Source organism: Phacochoerus africanus, chromosome 12 (assembly GCF_016906955.1).
Source record: "Phacochoerus africanus isolate WHEZ1 chromosome 12, ROS_Pafr_v1, whole genome shotgun sequence".
Lineage (NCBI taxonomy): Eukaryota > Metazoa > Chordata > Mammalia > Artiodactyla > Suidae > Phacochoerus > Phacochoerus africanus.
The window spans coordinates 45000777-45020567 of record NC_062555.1 but is presented as its reverse complement, the minus strand read 5'-3'; the positions used below and the strand labels follow the sequence as shown (position 1 = coordinate 45020567).

The window sequence follows — 19791 nt, the reverse complement described above, 5'->3', positions numbered from 1 at the left end:
GATTTTCTTCTTTTCCTATTGTTGCTGGAACTTGGCCTGTGCTCACTGGTGCCAAATAGAAAGGCAGAGACAGAGTTGGGCAAAGGAAAAAAAAAAATAGCTTTGTTGCTTTGCCAGGCAAAGGAGGGTCACAGCAGGCTAATGCCTTAAAGACTGTGCCCCCCTTTAGGAGAGACTGGGAGGTGGTTTTATAGTTTTGGGGAGTGAAAAATAGGGCTGCAGAGAAGGATCAAGGTAGAGGCAAGGTTGCATTGCTTTGGAAGCTGGTCATCTTCTTTTAGGAATAACAAATGCTTCTTTAACATCTTCCTTGTGTTGGGGGTTTTCGTTCTGCAGAAGAGCTCAAAGATACTGTTGTGGATATTCCTTGAAGAGGAACCAGGACCTGCCCCAAGGCTGCGCTATTGTCTCTGGGCTGCTCCTCCCTGGTCTCTGCATCCCCTCCCTTCCCTGATTAGCAACTGTTTGAACCTGCTGTTTGGAAGGTGGTGGAAGCTGAAGTTTCTTTGCTAAAAGCAAGAAATGGGGGACACAGAAAGGCTTGTGTGCCCAGGAGCCCCACAGGGCCCTGCTGAGTTCCTCTATCTTGATAAGACAATTTTTCTTTCTTTTACCCTTCTTTATATGGTATTAGATATACATATACTATATAGGTACACACCTGGAGGGAAGGGACAGAGGGCACAGTAGGGATGGTTGATGGTTATATTTCAAACATCTCTTACGCTCTAGACAGAGATAGTTCTAATGTTGGAAATTTTCCTTAGAATGTGGACTTAACACATTTCCTTCAGCTTTGGTCACTAGACATCAGTTTGGAGGCAAAGAGAAAACAAATACTCGCCATCCCCTTAAATTATGATCTCAGAATGTTACTGGCTGGGATTGCAAGATCCATAGATCCATTTATCATTAATTAATAATAATTTGTAACTTTGGAGCTTCTATTTCATGAGAGATACTGGGCTAGGAGCAAGGGACATAGTAGGAACTCAGAGGGACATTGTCCTGAGTTTATAAATTTCATTTTCTAGTGGGTATGGGTGCAGACAGGTAAATCCAAAAGCTGCAATTTTGGCTGCAATTTGGCTGCAAATCCAAAATCTGATCAGGTGAGAAACAAACAGGAGAGGGAGCTACCAGAAGGAATAATGGTCTGTGCTGATTTTGACTGGATAGGACTATTAAGGACTGTGTCTTTGCATAAGTGCCATTTGAACTGAGACCAAGGATGAGGTGGGCACCCCCATGACTCAGCAGCATTGCAGGCAGAGGGAGCACTCTGATGGAGATGGGACCTGGTGGGCTCAAGGAACTAGGGTCCCTCTGGTTGGAGCTGGAATCCTGTAGTGGTTGGTCACGCTGGACCCCGACCATCTTGAATTTTGACGTGCATTGAAAGCCAATCCTTAATCTCAGGTGCAGTGGCAAGGCATTGACTGCTCTGAATAAGGAAGTGACAGCTAATTTATGGTGGCTGGGTATTTCCACTGTGAGTGAAGTCTGGTTCCCGTCTAACGCTCATTTTCCATACGGTCACGTTGAAATGTACTTCTCTGCTTTCCCTACCAGATCCTAGCTCACTTCCAAACTATGCGTTTCCTCATAGGCTTCCGCAGACCTTGGGCTTGTGGGCAGAGGGTCTTTACGTTCCCATAGGAGGTGGTAGCTGACAAGGGTGGCCGGCTTGGTATGGTCTTTGAAGTAATTCTAATGGTTACTCTTTTTTTCCAAGAACTCTTCCATCTAGCTGTTAAACTTTTTCCCACGTGAGGATGTTGTCCTTTCTTTTCCCCCCAAAGATTACAGCTTTCTCCTTTAGGAGTAGGGTGATTAGAAGGGTGGCCACTTTGAGGCAGGTCCCATCATCACATATTAGTAAGTGCGTAGATGGCATTTTTCATCACAAACCACATTCTGTGTGGAACTCATTGATCTTGCACCTTCCATCATTTGCCATTGGGGTCAGCGTGAGCTTCTGCCTTTTCTGGATCCACCCAGGCTTTCGTCACCAAGTGGCCGCTGCCTTCATTCAGGTCCTTTTCTTCTCTTCCTTTGACTGTTTTTGAAGAAATGTCAAAGCGGGGGTGGGATCTAGTTTAGTGTCCCTCAAAGTGTGTATTCTGTACCTGAGCAGAGATGGTCATTCTGCTTTGATCTTATCTTTAGGCATCAAATGTGTGCTGTGTGAAGTAGTCAAGGAAAAATTAGCATATGCCGGCCCTCAGAAGATCAGTGGAGGATCTGAGGGACAATCTGGTTATAAACTACCTGGTATTTTAATGGGGGTATTTTCTACTTTCTAGAGACAGTGTGACGCTCTTTCATTGGTAACTTTCATTTTCACAATAATCCAAATGTGAAGAAACTGAGTTTAGAAAGTTGTATGAGTTCCTTTACATTGCCTTAGCAGAATACACAGCCTGGGTAGCTAATGATGAACAGAAATGTATTTCTGAAGTTCTGGAAGCTGGGAAGGCCAAGTTCAAGGCACCAGCAGATCCCAGATCAAGATACCAGCAGATTTGCGGTCTGGTGAGAGCTAGCTTCCTGGTTCATAAATGCTTCTCATTTTGTTCTGTGTCTTTACATAGTGGAAGGAGGGAGGGAACCCTCTGGGGTCTCTTTTATAAGAGCCCTAAAACCTCATGTTGGAGGTCTCTGCTCTCAGGACCTGATCACCTCCCAAAGGTCCACCTCCTGGTGACAGCACATGGGGGAAATAAGTTTCAACATGTGAATTTGAGGAGAGACAAACATTCAACCTATTGCAAAAGTTAAGTATATTGTCTGACTAGCAAGTAAGGGGCAAAACTTGGATTTTAATCCAAGGCTCTTAATAAATTAAGGGGGGAGGAGGGGAGTGGGAGGGACTGGGATTTGGGGGTTTATTTGATGCCAACTGCTACATGTAGAATGGATAAGCAATGCTGTACAGTACAAGGAACTCTAGCCAATCTCCTGGGATAGAACGCAATGGAAGAGAGTATGAAAAAAAGAATATACGTGTGTGTGTGTGTGTGTGTGTGTGTGTGTGTGTGTGTTTATGGCTGGGGCACTTTGCTTACAGCAGAAATTGATACAACATTGTAAATCAACTACACTTCTAATAAAAATAAAATAAAATTTAATAAATAAATAAAATTGATACTTCACTTTTAACACCTGTGGGAATGTTATAAAGTCTTCATGTTTATTTATCTTTGCCCTTATCCTTTCCTGCCATGAGAATGGCAGTAAAGTCCCTAAAACCTAACGAACCTGTATGCTTACCTTGGAGGTGGGGGGCAGCAAGAAAAATAACAGCTGAGAATTTTTAATTCAACCCACATACACAGGGAACCCGAGGTTTGGGGGGTGGGTAATGGTCTTCCCCACACCACCCCATTTACATAAGAGGTTTGCACATCTGTGGATGTTGGTAGCTTTTCATGGGCTCCTGAAACCAATCCCCTGCGGATCCTGGTGGGGGAGGGACGACTGTATATCCTATTTCATAGCAGATTTGGGAACAGAGGCAGTAGAGGTGGCCACCAGGAGGTGTGGGAGTCTCTTGGGACCCCAGCCCCCTGAGGAACCTCAAAAGTAACCACAGGGAGCAGTGCCAAGTCCACTGAGATTTCTTACCAGTAGAACAGTATCTGCTTAGCTGGTTGCCTCTTTGCAGCCCTGCGCCGCCCCCCAAAGAAGATGGCTTTTTTTGAGGGGGAAGGGATAAGGTCTGAGCCTCTCGGCATGAATCATTCATTGGTATTTGAATGAATATTAACTTTCAACCTCCTTGGGAATCACAGACCCCTTTGAATATTAGTTTTTAACCTCCTTGGGAATCCCTGACCCCTTTGATTTTGGGGGAAAGTTTTGGATTATTTTCCTAGATAAAATGCACGCAAACAATTTGTATTCAGTATCCAGGGGGCCGTGTTCTGCCTGGGGCCATCCATCGCCCAACGTGGACCCTAGATAGGCAGTCTGCCACTTTTTAAGACAGCTCATTCATCCTTTTGTTCCTTAAAGACTCTGAAAGCTGTAACTGTAGTGCTTGCTTGTTAAAATGTAAACTGCCAAGAAGCATATAATTCAACTGACTGCTGCTTGTATGTTGAAACCTGTCCAAGTTCCGTGCTCTCCTGCCACCCCACCTGCCATTTGTGAGAACATCCTCCATCATGCTGATAAAAATTAATCCATTCCCAGCTTTTCAGCTATTATGAAACATAAGGGGTTTTTGTTTGTTTGTTTTCTTTTCCGTTTTAGGGTGGTACCTGCTGCATATGGAAGCTCCCTGGCTAGGGGTTGAATTGGAGCTGCAGCTGCCAGCCTACGCCACAGCCACAGTCACAGCAACATAGGATCCAAGTGACATCTGTGACCTACGCCATAGCTCACAGCAACACCAGTTCCTTAACTCACTGAACATGGCCAGGGATTGAACCTGCATCCTCATGGAGAAGATCCAGTTTCTTTTTTTTTTTTTTGTCTTTTGTTGTTGTTGTTGCTATTTCTTGGGCCGCTCCCGCGGCATATGGAGGTTCCCAGGCTAGGGGTTGAATCGGAGCTGTAGCCACCGGCCTACACCAGAGCCACAGCAACGCAGGATCCGAGCCGCGTCTGCAACCTACACCACAGCTCACGGCAACGCCGGATCCTCAACCCACTGAGCAAGGGCAGGGACCGAACCCGCAACCTCATGGTTCCTAGTCGGATTCGTTAACCACTGCGCCACGACGGGAACTCCCGATCCAGTTTCTTAACCTGCTGAGCCACAACGGGAACTCTTAGGTTTTTTTAATTTTAATTTTTTTTTTAAGGGCCGCATACGTGGTATAATGGAAGTTCCCTGACTAGGGGTTGAATTGGAGTTGCAGCCGCTGGCCTACACCACAGTCACAGCAACGCCAGATCTGAGGCACACCTGTGACCTACACCACAGCTCACCACAGTGCTGGATCTTTAACCCACTGAGCAAAGCCAGCGATCAAACTCGAGTCCTTATGGATACTAGTTGGGTTCGTTACTGCTGAGCCACAGCAGGAACTCCAGGAACTCTTAGGTTTTTTAAATGGTAAATCTGATCATTGTGCTATGAGAGGAGGAATGAAAGAAATATACAATACCGGACAGTTTCTGTACTTCTAGAGTGGATAATTCATGTTCAGTTTTTGTTGAATCGCTAAAACATTCCAAAGAAGCATTAATGCCCTGGCCGCTCTCTTCTGAATATTGTTCTGGGAACTAAAGGAGTCTGATCTGTGGAGAAGGTTCTGGGAAGTGATTTCAAATGGAATCAGTGCATAGTCAACCAAAATCAAAAGGTTGATGGGGAGTTACCATTGTGGTCCAGCAAAAAAGAATCTGACCAATGACCATGAGTTTGCGGGTTCAATCCCTGGCCTCGATCAGTGGGTTAAGGATCGGGTGTTGCCGTGAGCTGTGGTGTAGATCGCAGACGTGGCTTGGATCCTGAATTGCTGTGGCTGTGGCATAGGCCAGAGGCTGTAGCTCTGATTCAACCCCTAGCCTGGGAACCTCCATGTGCTGTGGGTGTGGCCCTGAAAGGCCAAAAAAAAAAAAAAAAGCTTGATGGTTTGTTGCTTTTTATAATTTAATGTAAACCTAAACACTGTTTTTGGTGCTTATAACCACTTTATACCATGTCCCTTATAAGAATCTCTGTAGCAATGTTGCAAGCACCCAGCCATGAATTGCAGGCTAAGTACTTGGAGCTCCCAGTGGTTTCCTATGGAAAGGCTCCCCACGCCCCCGGCTCTGTCCTTTGAACAAAGTGACAACTTCAAAGTTCTGTTTATTAATTGTCCCTGTAAGTACAAGTAGACTCATAAACTCTCTGTATTAGAGAGAAGGGTCTAAAGACAACACATTAATTATAAGGATCTCTCCTTTAACTGTGAGCAGGTAATTCCAAATTAGACGAAGTATTCTTTTCAACTTAAAAAAAAAAAAAATTCCCATCAAGTAGACACACTGACCAAAATGGATCTCACAAGCCAACTGAATGTGATTAATGACTCAAGAAATTTCAAATATAGAGGAACCTAGAGTCCCTCCTAAAGGTGAAAAGTGATTTTTTCCCCCTTTTATTATTATACTGCATGAGGGATTTGCATGCTCCTTTGTTAGATGCCAGAATTAATTTACATTAAATAACCAACCCAGCCTTCTTGGTCCTACAAGAAGTTCTTAGAAATCCTGGGAAAGTGATTGTAAATGTTCTTTGAAGTGCATGACTGAGCTTGTAAGAAAGTCAGGGGATCACTTGTGTTAGAAACTGAGGGGAAGGTGAAATTTGCAGATTTGCAGGGAACTAACTGCTCAGGCTTCTGTTGAGATTGTGGAGGAGGGACCAGCCAGAGGTGGGGGTCGGGGTGGAGGTGCCCTCCTGACACTTAGGGCAGGGAAGTACCCAGAAACACAAGGGCTCCTTTCTAGAGTTACTCTACCAGGGATTGGGAAGTGAAGAAAAATTCCAAGTGTCCTGCGGAGATGGTGAAGAATCTGGCCTGTCTCCTCCTGGGATTAGGTAGCAGCAGCAGAAAGTCAGGTTTAAGAACTTGGAACCATGAGCTAACTGGTTGATCCATGGCTTGGAGTGTGAGTTGTTTTTTGGTTAATGATTTTTAGTAAAGCATAGTTGGTTTACAGTGTTGTGCCAATGTCTGCTGTACTACATAGTGACCCAGTCATACATACACATCCATTCCCTTTCTTTTATTATCTTCCAAGGGATTAGATAGAGTTCCCTGTGCTAACCCGTAGGACCTCGTTGCTTATCCATTCTAATTGTAATAGTTTGCAAAATAAATAAATAAGTAAATAAAAACAGAGTTCCTGTCGTGGCTCAGTGGTAACAAACCTGACTAGGACCCACGAGGACATGGGTGTGATCCCTGGCCTTGCTCTGTGAGTTAAGGATCCAGCATTGCCGTGAACTGTGGTGTAGGTTGGCAGCGACAATGCCAATTCAACTCCTAGCCTGGGCACTTTCGTATGCTGTGGGTGTGGTCCTAAAAGACCAAAAATAACTAACTAAATAAATATAATAGTTTGCATCTGCTAACCCCAAACTTCTCACCCATCCCACTCCCTCCCGCTCCTCCTTGGCAACCAAAGTCTGCTCTCCATGTCTGTGAATCTGTTTCTATCTTGCAGATAGGTTCATTTGTGTCATATTTTAGATTCCATGTATAAGAGATATCATATGGTATTTGTCTTTCTCTGACTTATTTCACTTAGTATGACAATCTCTAGGTCCATCCGTGTTGCTACAAATGACATTATTTCATCCTTTTTATAGCTGGATAATATTCCACCACATATATGAACTGCATCTTCTTCTTCTTTTTTTTTTTAATTCAAGAGATAGAAATTTATTAACACCCTCTAGAGGTAGGTTTTTAGTTATCCATTATTGCTTGACAAATTACTCCCAATTAAGCAGCTTAAAACAACAAACATTTATCATTTCACATAGTTTCTGAAGGTCGGAAACACAGAAACATCTGGTAGTTCTGGCCAGGATCTCGCAGCCAGGCTGCTATCCAGGGCTGTCGAACTCTCAAAGCTCAACAGGGCTCCCAAACACACTTACATGGAGGTCTAAGGTTCTCCCTGACTAAAACGGACTCTGGTTTCTCACCATATGGGTCTCTTCCCAGCACCTCTTGCAACATGGCAATTTCCCAGACAAGCATTTCTAGAGACAAAGAAGAAAGCAAGCCCAAGATGGAAGCCGCAGGGTTTTTTTAAAATCATCTAATCTGAGAAGTGACATGCCATCACATCTGCCGTAAATTATGGGTCACCCAGGCCAACCTGGCACAAAGCAGGATAGAAATATGTCAGATTGTGAACACCAGGGTCAAGAATGGTCAGAGTCCCTTGCAGATTAGGTCACATGGAAGAGAAATATCTCGTATTCACTCAGTACAAGGTCAGGACTTCTTAATTCCACAGAGATGGACACAGATGCACAGAGGTCTTAGGGAAGATTCAGTTGTAGAAATCCAGCTAGAGGGCAAAGTGAGCATGGAAATAGAAACTCACCAGTCTGGATTCCAAGGAACTGTTATGAATCAAATTTTGAATTTATCAAAGCTCACATATAACCAGAAAAATCAAAACCAGCAATGAACCAGCTTCTCTGTTATATCTCACCAAAGAGAGAATAGATCTTGATGATCCAGCTAACAGAGATTACCAAGTGATTGGGAAAAAGCAAAATTCTTAATCACTACTGCCAACAATAATGTATTAGCCATGCATGAACCAGCAACCAAAATAAAGAATAAAATCAATAGGGAGGTAAAAAATTCTAGAGAAACTGAGAGTCGCAAAGTTAAAATTGCATTCTTGTTTAGGATTTACTCTGGGCCAAGGTTAAGTAGCCCATCAGAGATACTTCCCAAGAAATGTAGCTTTTTTTTTTTTTTTTTTGGTCTTTCTGTCTTTTCTAGGGCCACACCTGAGGCTTATGGAGGTTCCTAGGCTAGGGGTCTAATCCGAGCTGTAGCCGCCGGCCTACACCACAGCTCACGGCAACGCCGGATCCTTAACCCACTGAGCGAGGCCAGGGATCGAACCTGCAGCCTCATGGTTCCTAGTCAGACTCGTTAACCACTGCACCATGACGGGAACTCCGAGACGTAGCTTTATCACCTCTCAAACAGATCAGTCCACTTAAACATCTCAGAGAACATCCTCTCAAACTGCTTAAATATAATTTTTAGAGTCTAAAAAACATGACCATAAAAATATAAAATGAATACACACATCACAGATTTGATTGAACCAGGCGATTATAAGAAATTTAATAAAGGAAAGTTTTGGATAAAGTTGTTGCAATAGATACACGGAAATAAACTGCACTTTTTGATTCAGCCACGTATTTGTCCTGTTAAGACTACCAATACAAAATCCCGAGAAAGTTATACAGCAATTAGTATAGTACTAAATAAAAGTAACATGGCAATAGAGCAACAAAATGACATATGGTACAGTGCAATATTTAGTTTTTTTATTTTTATTTTTTTGTCTTTTCGCCATTTTCTTGGGCTACTCTTGCGGCATATGGAGGTTCCCAGGCTAGGGGTTGAATTGGAGCCGTAGCCACCGGCCTACACCAGAGCCACAGCAACACGGGATCTGAGCCGTGTCTGCGACCTACACCACAGCTCACGGCAGCACCAGATCCTTAACCCACTGAGCAAGGGCAGGGATCGAACCTGCAGCCTCATGGTTCCTAGTCAGATTCGTTAACCACTGAGCCACCACAGGATCTCCATTATTTAGTTATTTTTAAGCAAGAAGTCAGTTATAACAAATTTTTATCCCACAAGGCTTCTTTTAAACTCTGATATTCTATGATAACATCTTAATATCAGGGGTATTGGGTTTACTTTCTTTTTTTTTTTACATTACTCAATGAATTTATTACATTTATAGTTGTATAGTGATCTTCACAAATCAAATTTTACAGCATTTCCATCCCAAACCCCCAGTGCATTCCCCCACCCCCCAACCTCTCTCCTTTGGAAACCATAAGTTTTTCAGAGTCTCTGAGTCAGTATCTGTTCTACAAAGAAGTTCATTGTGTCCTTTTTTCAGATTCTACATGTAAGTGATAGCATTTGATGTTGGTGTCTCATTGTCTGACTGACTTCACTTAGCATGATAATTTCTAGGTCCATCCATGTTGCTAAAAATGCCGGTATTTCATTCCTTTTAATGGCTGAGTAATATTCCATTGCATATATGTACCACATCTTCTTTATCTGCTGCTTTGTCAGTGGACATGTAGGTTTCTTCCATGTCTTGGCTTTTATGGAAAGAACAGCACATATGGTTTATGGATGTATATACTTAAAAAAATATGGAGTTCCTGTTGTGGCTCAGCAGTAACAAACTCGACTAATGTCCATGAGGATGTAGGTTTGACCCCTGGCCTTGCTCAGTGGGTTAAAGGATCTGGTATTCAGTGAGCTGTGGTATATATAGGTTGCAGACTTGGCTCGGATCTGGTATTGCTGTGGCTGTGGTATAGGCTGGCAGCTGCAGCTCTGATTTAACCCCTAGCCTGGGAACTTCCATATGCCGCATGTGTGGCCCTAAATACTAAAAAATAATAATAATAGCAAATTAAAAAATAAAAATAAAAAAATAGGACCCAATTAAACTTAAAAGCTTTTGCACAGCAACTGAAACTATCAACAAAATGAAAAGACAGCCTACTGAATAGGAGAAAACATTTGCAAAGAATATGACTGATAAGGGATTAAAATAAAAAAATATATGGAGTTCCTATTGTTTCTCAGCAGTAATGAACCGACTAGTAACCATGAGTGTTCGGGTTCAATCCCTGGCCTCACTCAGTGGGTTAAGGATCTGGCATTGCCATGAGCTGCAGTGTAGGTTGCAGACAAGGCTCGAATCTGGTGTTACTGTGGCTGTGGCATAGGCCAGTGGCTGCAGCTCCCATTTGACCCCTAGCCTGGGAACTTCCATGTGCTGCAAGTGTGGCCCTTTAAAAAAAAAATTATAGATATATATATAGAGAGAGAGCGCGCGCAAGAGTGAGCGTGCGTGCCATTCATCATCAAAACAACCTGATTAAAAAATGGGCAGAAGGCCTGAATAGACATTTTTCCAAAGAAGACATGCATATGGGCAATAAGCAAATGAAAGTATCTTCATCCTCACTAATTATCAGGGAAATGCAGATCAGAACTAAAATGAGATATCACCTCACACCTGTCAGAAGGGCCATCATCAAAAAGAACACAAATAACAAACACTGGTGAGGATGTGTGAAAAAAGGGAACCCTCCTACACTGTTGGTGGGAATGTAAATTGGTGCAGATGTTGGAAAACAGTTTCTTAAAAAAAACAAAAACAAAAACAGAACCACCGTATGACCCAGTAATTTCACTCCTGGGTATATAGCTGAAAGAAACAAGACCACTAAGTTGAAAAGGTATTTGCATCTCAGTGTTTACAATTACCAAGATATGAAAGTGTCCATCAACAGATGAATGGATAAAGAAGAAGTGGTACACACACACACACACACACACACACACACGCACACACAATGGAATATTACTCAGCCATAAGGGATAATGAAAATTTGTCATTTGCTGCAACGCGGATGGGCTTGGAGGGTGCTATGCTAAGTCAAGTCAGACAAGTACTGTATGTATCATTTATATGTGGCACCAAAAAAAAAAATTCAACACAGTGAATATAACAAAAAAAACCAGACTTATAGAGAAAAATCCAGGAGTTACTAGTTCCTCGTGGGGCGAGGGAAGGGGGAAGGGGCAGTAAAGAGGGAGAGAGTAGAAGGTACAAAGTATTAGGTATAAAATAAGCTACAAGGAGGAGTTCCCGCTGTGGCACAATGGGATCGGCAGCATCTGGAGCCCTCCCAGCTCAGTGGGTTAAGGATCTGGTGTTGCAGCTGTGGTTCGAATCTGACCCATGGCCTGGGAACTCCATGTGCCATGGGGCAGCCAAAAAAGGAAAAGAAAAGAAAATAAGCTACAAGGATATCGTACAGCACAAGGAATATAGTAAATATTTTATAATAACGATAGCTGGAATATAACCTTTAAAAATTGTGAATCACTATATTATACACCTGGAACATAATATTGTACATCAACTATACTTCAATTAAAAAAGGAAAAAATGTAGAAGTTAAAGAATAGTGCACTACACACAGTGACTAAAAAGTTTAAATACCATGTGCACACCGCTTTGGGCATTTCTTATCACTGGAAGCATCACGTGAAAGGAAGGCAAAGACAAGGAGGGAGCAGAGAGCCCTTGCTTGCATTGACTCCATTTATAGTGGATGTGCCTTCCCGGACAGTCAGTCCCTTGTCACCCCTGTGTCCCCAGCAGCTCAGCTGGTCTGGGCGCTGTTAGGTGGACATTAAACAACACAGTGGCAGAAATGGACACAGTGTCTTCCTTCTCATCTGTTAATGAATGTGGAATGGAAGAGGCACCGATCATATTTGATCTTAGATCACCTGACGTCTCCCCTGTGTCTGACATGTGTGCTCTTACCTGTCCCCCTGGTTACCTTTCTAACTAAGAAGGTTAGAGCCACATGCTCTTTTGCCGTATTTAGTTTCCAAATGGACTCTGAGTGTCTTTCTCCTGGGACGGGTGCTTATTTCAGCAAATGTTTTATGAGCGAATAAAACTCCAAGTAGAGTTGTTTCCCTTTTCTTTTGTTCCCCATCATTTATGGCACAGATGACTGAAGTGTCCTGTGCGGCTGGGTCACATAGGGAAGGAATGAAGTAAGACAAAAACAAAACTATTAGAAAACAAAATAGGAAAGCTGATAAACCTCAGATGTGTTTCTTTGAAAATACAGTAAAATCAGTGTTAGTTAACTAATGAAGGGATCAGGGGTAAACATAGAGAAAGTACCGATACCAAATAAGAAGTGATAATTAGGGGAAAATAAGGGGTAAGTTTAAAGACTCTTAGGAGGGTATTTTGCCTAAGTTAGAGTCAGATTTTTTTTCGTTTTTTTGTTTGTTTGTTTGTTTGCTTTTTAGGTCCCTGCCCTTGGTAGATGGAAGTTGCCAGGCTAGGGGTCAAATCGGAGCTATAGCCACTACTGGCCTATACCACAGCCACAGCAACGCAGGATCCGATCTGCTTCTGCAAGCTACACCACAGCTAACAGCAAGGCCGGATCCTTAACCCGCTGAGTGAGGCCAGGGATCAAACCCAAATCCTCCTGGATACTAGTTGGATTTGTTTCTGCTGCACCACACAGAAATTCCAGATGATTTTCTTAAAAGCCAGACAAAAATGAAAAATTTTCTAGGAAGTGGTATTTTCTGCAGCTAATACTAGGAGAGTTAATAACACCTACTTGGAAAAATTGTGGAAAATAAACCAGAAGAAATAAAATGTATCAAAATATATCAGAGCCAGCTAATTTCTCAGGGGAATGCCATCCAACATTCAAAGAAGTGATGGCTCCACTGGCATTAAGATGTTAATGTAACATATACAAGATGGAAAGCTTCCAAAGTTTTAAAAATAATCAAGTGAGTGTACAGTTGATGTCAAGACCCAATAAAGACAGGGCCTAAAGCAATGCCAGTTGTAGTCATAGAATTGATGCAGAAATTATATAACGTATTGGCCGGAGGAATTCCATAGCCCATTGAAAGAACTATACATCGTAACAAGTGCAGCTCACTGTGGGAACACAAGGACAGCTCAGCATTTGGAAAGCTGTAATAACTGGTCAAACAGGAAAAATAGTGTGTATATGCGGAAACACATTTTGTGAAATTCAGCATTCATCTTTCAGAGAAAAAAAAAAAACCAAAAAACTCTTTTTTTTTTTTTTTTTGCACCTATGGCATACGGAAGTTCCCAGGCTAGGGGTCAAATCAGAGCTGCGGGCCTACGCCACAGCCACAGCAACACCAGATCCAGGCCATGGGATCCAGGCTGCTTCTGCTACCTTCACCATAGCTCATGGCAGTGCCGGATCCCTAACCCACTGAGCAGGGCCTGGGCTCAAACTTGGCATCCTCATGGAGACCAGTTACATTCGTTACCGCTGAGCCACAACGGGAACTCCTAAAAAAAAAAAAAAGAAAATTGATGAATTTGGAATGTGTAGATACTGATTTTGCAAGATAATCGTTATCCATGGCAATGTGAAGCGAGAATTTATCACTTTAAAGGCGGGAACAAAATAAGAGTGTCAGTGCTCATCTGTTTCATTAGGTTTTTTTCTCTGGAGGTGTCAGCCAAGAAAATTAGCCCAAAGAGGGAGATCAGTAGGGTATAACTGGAAAGGAGCACATGTAATGAGCAGTACTGCCTCTGTGCTTTTGTTATTTTTCAGTTTTAAACACATCTTTCTCTTTCTTGTCCCTTTTTTTTTTCTTTTGCGCTAAAGATGTTTTTTTCCTCTTGCAGAAAGTTTAAATTATTATTTTGAAAAGAGGGTCCCAGGAGTCCCCACTGTGGTGCACTGGGTTAAGAACCTGACTGCAGTGGCCAGGGTCGCTGCAGAGGTATGGATTTGATCCCTGGCCCAGTGCAGAGGGTTAAAGGATCAGGCACAGGTCGCAGCTGCAGCTCAAGTTCAATCCCTGGTCCGGAACGTCCATGCACCAATGAATGAATGAATGAATGAAGTAAATAAATAGCCCAGCCATTAAAATACTTTCATTTTTAAAATCTTTATAAAATGTAGTATTTTCCATCTCTTCTTGTCAGCCATTGTGACCCATGGATCTTCTTTTAATGCTGAATTCTCTCTTCTCCATGCTTTAAAGGCGGTTGATAGGGTGTGTGTCTGTGTGTTTTGTGTGTCTCTGTGCACAGATGTGTCAGTTCTGGATCGCGGACTATGATAAACACAGCAGAGATTCAAACTACCGGGTAATTATTTTCAGTGCCTTTTAATACTCACAACAGAAATCAAGAAAAAGATTTTACGACTTTGGTTTATTTAATACCACTCAGGAACTTGGACTGTGTTTTTCAGTTTACTCCTACACATCATTGAGAGGTTTAAAACAAATGAGTGCATTGAGGCTAGTCAAGCTTTTACTTTTGCTTTTGTCGTAGAGGATTCATTTACAGCAATTTCTACTGAATGTGTACTAAAATTAAGATTGTTGGCACCCGATTCCTTTACAAAAATTGAGCATTTATTTTCAAGATGCGAATGTAAATGAAGGGATTGATAGCTTTCCTATATGTCTTGGTTACATACAGAAATGATTCTTAATTGACTTTTGCTGGGTTATAAATATACGTATAAATGTAACAAACCCCTATGGATACAATTTAATAGAGCATAAATACATTTTGAATTGTCCTTTTTTCTTAAGAGTGTATATTAAACAGTACATGCCATTCTTTTTTAGGATCTTAATTTCGAGTAATTGCATGTTTTTCTCTCACATGAAATTAATGTAATCAGAGTCTCCCCTCTTGCCCCAAGTCTTTCTCTCAACTCCTTCATCTTTTGCTCTCTTCTTGTTCTTCAAGGGAGAAAAATGAAATTTTATCATACGGTTGAACCTGCAAAGGGAAATATTTAGTTAAAATAAATGAGATTTTGCAGATCTGGGTATACATGATGCTCTTTGCTTTATTGATTAAGCCACATCTGGTTTTATATCTGCCTGTTGCATTCCAGAAAGTTGCCCCTCAAGGAAATGTGCCAAACTTTATATCAGAGTGAACTCTTGTGGGGCATAGAGAGAAATTACAGAGTGGATAATATAAAGTGATGCCAGGTTTTCCTGTATGAAAGCCACTAGCCACGTGTGGGGTTTTCAGTTTAAACAAATTAAAATTGAGAATCCCGTTCCTCAGCTCCACTGGCCACAGCCAAGTGCTTAGTAGTCACGAGGCCAGTGACACACACACAAACTAGACCAGCTGAGGGCACGTCCAACATCAGAACCTTATGTTGCACAATCTTGGGGTCAAGTCTGTATGTTACCTGTTTATTGTGTTAGAATTTTGACGTCAGTTTATTTTTATTTTTTTCTTTTGGCTGCTGCACCTGCAGCATATGGAAGTTTCCGGTCTAGGGGTCGAATCAGAGCTGCGGCTGCCAGCCTACACCACAGCCACAACCCAGGATCTGAGCTGCATCTGCGACTCACACCAGATCTCAAAGCAACACCAGATCCTTAACCCACTGAGCCAGGCCAGGGATTGAACCCACATCCTCATGGACACTATGTCAGGTTCTTAGCCCACTGAGCCACCGTGGGAACTTCTACATCAGTTTGGTTTTCAATTTTTGTTCCTAGTATTATAAATTCTAGTAGAAAGCAGAATGTCAGTAGCTTTGGAAACAACAAACAGTTCAAAATTATTTAGAGTAACTTTCACTTTGCTAGAACATAATTTTTAAAATTACATACTGAAGTGAAACACACCTGGACAGAGGGTTGCCTGCATTTGGAAATCCTAGGAGAACATTTATAATATTCTGGTTGTAGTGCAAAGTCCAGGGACAGCCGGGTAGGGGTGGGCTCTTGTATCCCCTGGGTGAGGATCTAGAGACAGTGATGTGGGTAGAGTAAGCTTACTGTTTTTAAAAGATACTCAGGGAGTTCCCATTGTGGCTCAGCAGGTTAAGAACCTGACTAGTATCCATGAGGATGCGGGTTCAATCCCTGACCTTGCTCAATGGGTTAAGGATCTGGTGTTGCCTCAAACTGTGGTATAGGTTGCAGATGTCGCTCAGATCCCGTGTTGTGGTGGCGGTGGTGTAGGTTGGCTGCTGCAGCTCTGATTGGACCCTTAGCCTAGGAATTTCCATATGCTGCAAGTGCAGCCCGAAAAAGAAAAAAAAAAAAAGGGCACTCAAAAGCAGCAAATTAAATGGAGAAAGAATGTATTTATTGGGGGCATGTAACTTTAGGCTATAATTACGGTAGTTTGAAAAATCCAGAGGAATTAGAAACCATAAGAAAGGAAAACTCAGGGGAAGGGGTGGACAGGAAGCGTCAGTCATCCTGTCATCACTGGGAACAGCTGATGTGGTATGTCACCTCCTTTCTGTCACATTCATGCAGCAGCCAGGGAGGTCGGTGGAGAACACAGATGGAATGTCAGTCGGGGAAGCAGCCCCGTGGGTGATGAAGAGCCCTGCCCTTGAGCCAGATGGCCTGAGTTTTACATCCTGGCTCTGCCATTTCCTATCTGTGGGACCCAAGCGAGTTGTTTAACTCCCGTGGATCTGTTTATCTGTAAAACTGGGATCACGGTGCTGTCCCCCTTTCAGTGTTCTGGTGGGGGTCACGGAATTAAAACAGTAAACTCACTGATGGCTGGGTCATTAGCAGGGTGAGGTGATCCCGGCACGCAGTGCCAGCCTGATGAGGCTGAATCTTGCTTGGTATTTGTGGTTGCAGGAAAGCAGCCCTTTGAACAGGTAGCTGCCAGGAAGTGAGGTGAGTTTCGTGAGAGGGTAAGCTCTGTGTTCCGTGATTGTCTACATTCGGGTGACCTAATTCTGGGTAATTATGGAAGCAAGATTAATGTAGCTTTCTGGATGTTGGTTTTCTTTTCAGTTATACTTTATTATTTTTTTTAATTTTTATTGTTTTTGCTTGAATGGATTGCTGTTGGCTTCAAATTTCTCTTTGTCAAAATTTTATTTATCTCTCTTTTTTTTTTTTTTTCTTTTTAGGGCTGCAGGTGTGGCATGTGGAAGTTCCCAGGCTGCTCAGATTGGAGCTGTAGCTGCCAGCCACAGCCACAGCAATGCCAGATCACAGCCTTTTCTGCAACCTACACTGCAGCTCGTGGCAATGCTGGATCTTTAACCCACTGAGTGAGGCCAGGGATCGAACCTGCATCTCATGGATACTGGTCGGATTCATTTCCGCTACACCACAGCGGGAACTCCTCAGTTATACTTTAATAGTTTCAAATCAACTGCTACTCTATTTCATGGCTTGTATTCTTTAAAATGTGTTTATTTCCATAATATGATAAATGTTGAGAGCTTCCAAGATATTAAGTAAAACTGTTGCCCTGATGATTCTGGTAATATCATAAGTGTCAAAACTCTTTCCCTGATGCTTCACATTATGTACCAGGCTGCCAGAAAGGTAATAGAATCCTCTCTTAGCAAACGCATCTGGCTAATCAAAATAAAATCTATCTTCCAGACTTTTTACGAGAGAGTTTGGTGGTTAGCTTTGAGCATAATTAAAAGAATGTATTGTTTGATATCTATTAAAAACAGGAAATCAGGAGGTACAACTGGTTTTCATATATAGTGGGAGGGGGTCAATTTCCTCAACTGTAAATAAGAAGAGGCTAAAGTAGGTTTTCAAGCATAAAATTTTATAGGCACCTGTGCAAGAGCTGAAATAGATTAAACTTAGGTGCCAACGGTTCTGAATTTCTCCAAAGCACCTTTCATTTCTTAACTAAAATCCTAGGTTTTTTAAAGGCCCTCTGTCTTATAATGCATGAAAATGTCTTTTTGCCTTTGTGCTTCTTGGGTAATGGTGGCAGAAAGTGAAGGATGCAACTATCTTGAATTAACAGAATATTAGTGGTTTTATAATAAAGGAAATTATTGACGGTAAATAGTTATGAGAGGTATCTCTAGTTATGAGAAATCTCTTTGTTTGGTAGAAATTTGAATTTGGGGGGAAAGTTGACAATTTGCAAACAACATCAAAAAAAGACGATGCAGTGAAGGGAACAGGGTGCTCGGTCAGTGTCCCTGGCGGTGCTGGCCCCCGGGTCCCCACATCATCCATGTCTTTGCTCTTGATGGTTCCCACATACCAAACTGTCAGAACGTGGCTGCTAGGTTCTTGCTTTGCTCGAATCATAATTTATGTGTTTAGCAAGAGTATAACCTACAACCACGTCTCCAAGTATTGAAGCAGTTATGTTTCAAAAATTAAAGATGTTACAAAGCTCATGTTTCCTTGGTGGGGTCGGAGTGGGGGTGGATAAAGGATTCGTTTTTGTAAGGGTTCTATTTAATGATGATCAGCCCACCTTTGACTCCATGTAACAAACCCTGAACCATACCTATCTGTCCCCTGTAGGTTTACAGAAACAGGTACTGTTTGTTTCGGAGGTCCAGTAGATCCGTTTCTATTAAAACGATCACGACATGTAAATGTCTCAGATGGCTTGCTGGCAGGTGAACCGATACTCATCTGCTTTTCTTTCAGATTCACGAAAAGCTTCACGACTATGAGAAGCAGAGCCCTGTGCCCATCTTGCAGGGGGCGGCAGCCTTGGCCAATGATGTAAGTGTGCCTCTCGGAGCTCAGGGGACCGTCTCCGCCGGCCTGGCTGGGACAGGGCTCCTCCTGGTGCAGACAGAGGCGTGTGATCCTAGGAGTAAAAACCGAAAGAAATTGCTTATATTCCCCAAAGGCCTGTCATTGCTGAGTTTACACTGATTCGGCTGATTTTCATTCCCTTTCCTGTGGCTAGCAATTTTGCATGGAGATTCTCCCTGTGTCCTGCCTTGGGAACTTACTACGTAGCAGAAATTTTAGGCTGGGACTCAGTGGGGAGAGAGATGCTGTTAGCATCTGAGAAAGACAGGCGAGAGAAACGCTCTGGAGAAGCCGAGACAAGTCAGACAGGCTCTCTCTCGCCCACGGTCTTGACATTGACAGAGACTAGTGCAGGAATGAGGCGGGTGAAATACGCAAAAAGCCGGGTTTGTTTTTAAAATGGATTATAAAGCCTAGCGGTGATTTATGGATATTAGACCTTTCCAAATTACCTTCATCACCAAAAAATAAATTTGAGCAGCCGTTGGCATTGATGGAGTAGTTAATTTCCTGTAGCTATAATTTTATTTTAAATCTGGGGGAGCGAAGTAACTTGCCGTTTCTTACTCTTAACTCTCAGACTCGGATGAATTGAGCACACACCTGGATAAACTATAAAAGACACTGAGCTTGACAAGAAATACATGGAGGGTGGAGGCTGGTTCTAGCGACATCCTCCAGCCCGTCTGTTGCATTTTTCATTTTTTACATCGTTAGGATAAAACAAACAACAGGTTAGGAAGACCTTAGGGCTCTAAGGGTAATGAAAAAAAAACTGGCCATGTTCAGAGTATGAATTTTCTTTGGTATTCTCATTTGGAACATAAAGCATGCATAATAAATCCCCAAGTTGTGTGTTATCCCTTTAACCCCTGAACATTTTTTTCTTCCATTTGTAGCCACAAAGATTACCAATTACAAGGATGCTGCAATA

At 42.5% G+C, this 19791-nt stretch overlaps 1 protein-coding gene across 2 annotated transcripts in view; it reads left to right on the top strand.

Moving 5' to 3' along the window:
- Nucleotides 1-19791, top strand: part of MPP7 (MAGUK p55 scaffold protein 7) — a 270754-nt gene that overhangs the window by 147399 nt on the left and 103564 nt on the right. For both annotated transcript variants that reach the window (XM_047755185.1, XM_047755186.1), the window contains exon 4: nt 18744-18821. In XM_047755185.1, the coding sequence (XP_047611141.1) occupies nt 18744-18821 (78 nt within the window). The remainder of the gene's footprint in view (nt 1-18743; nt 18822-19791) is intronic.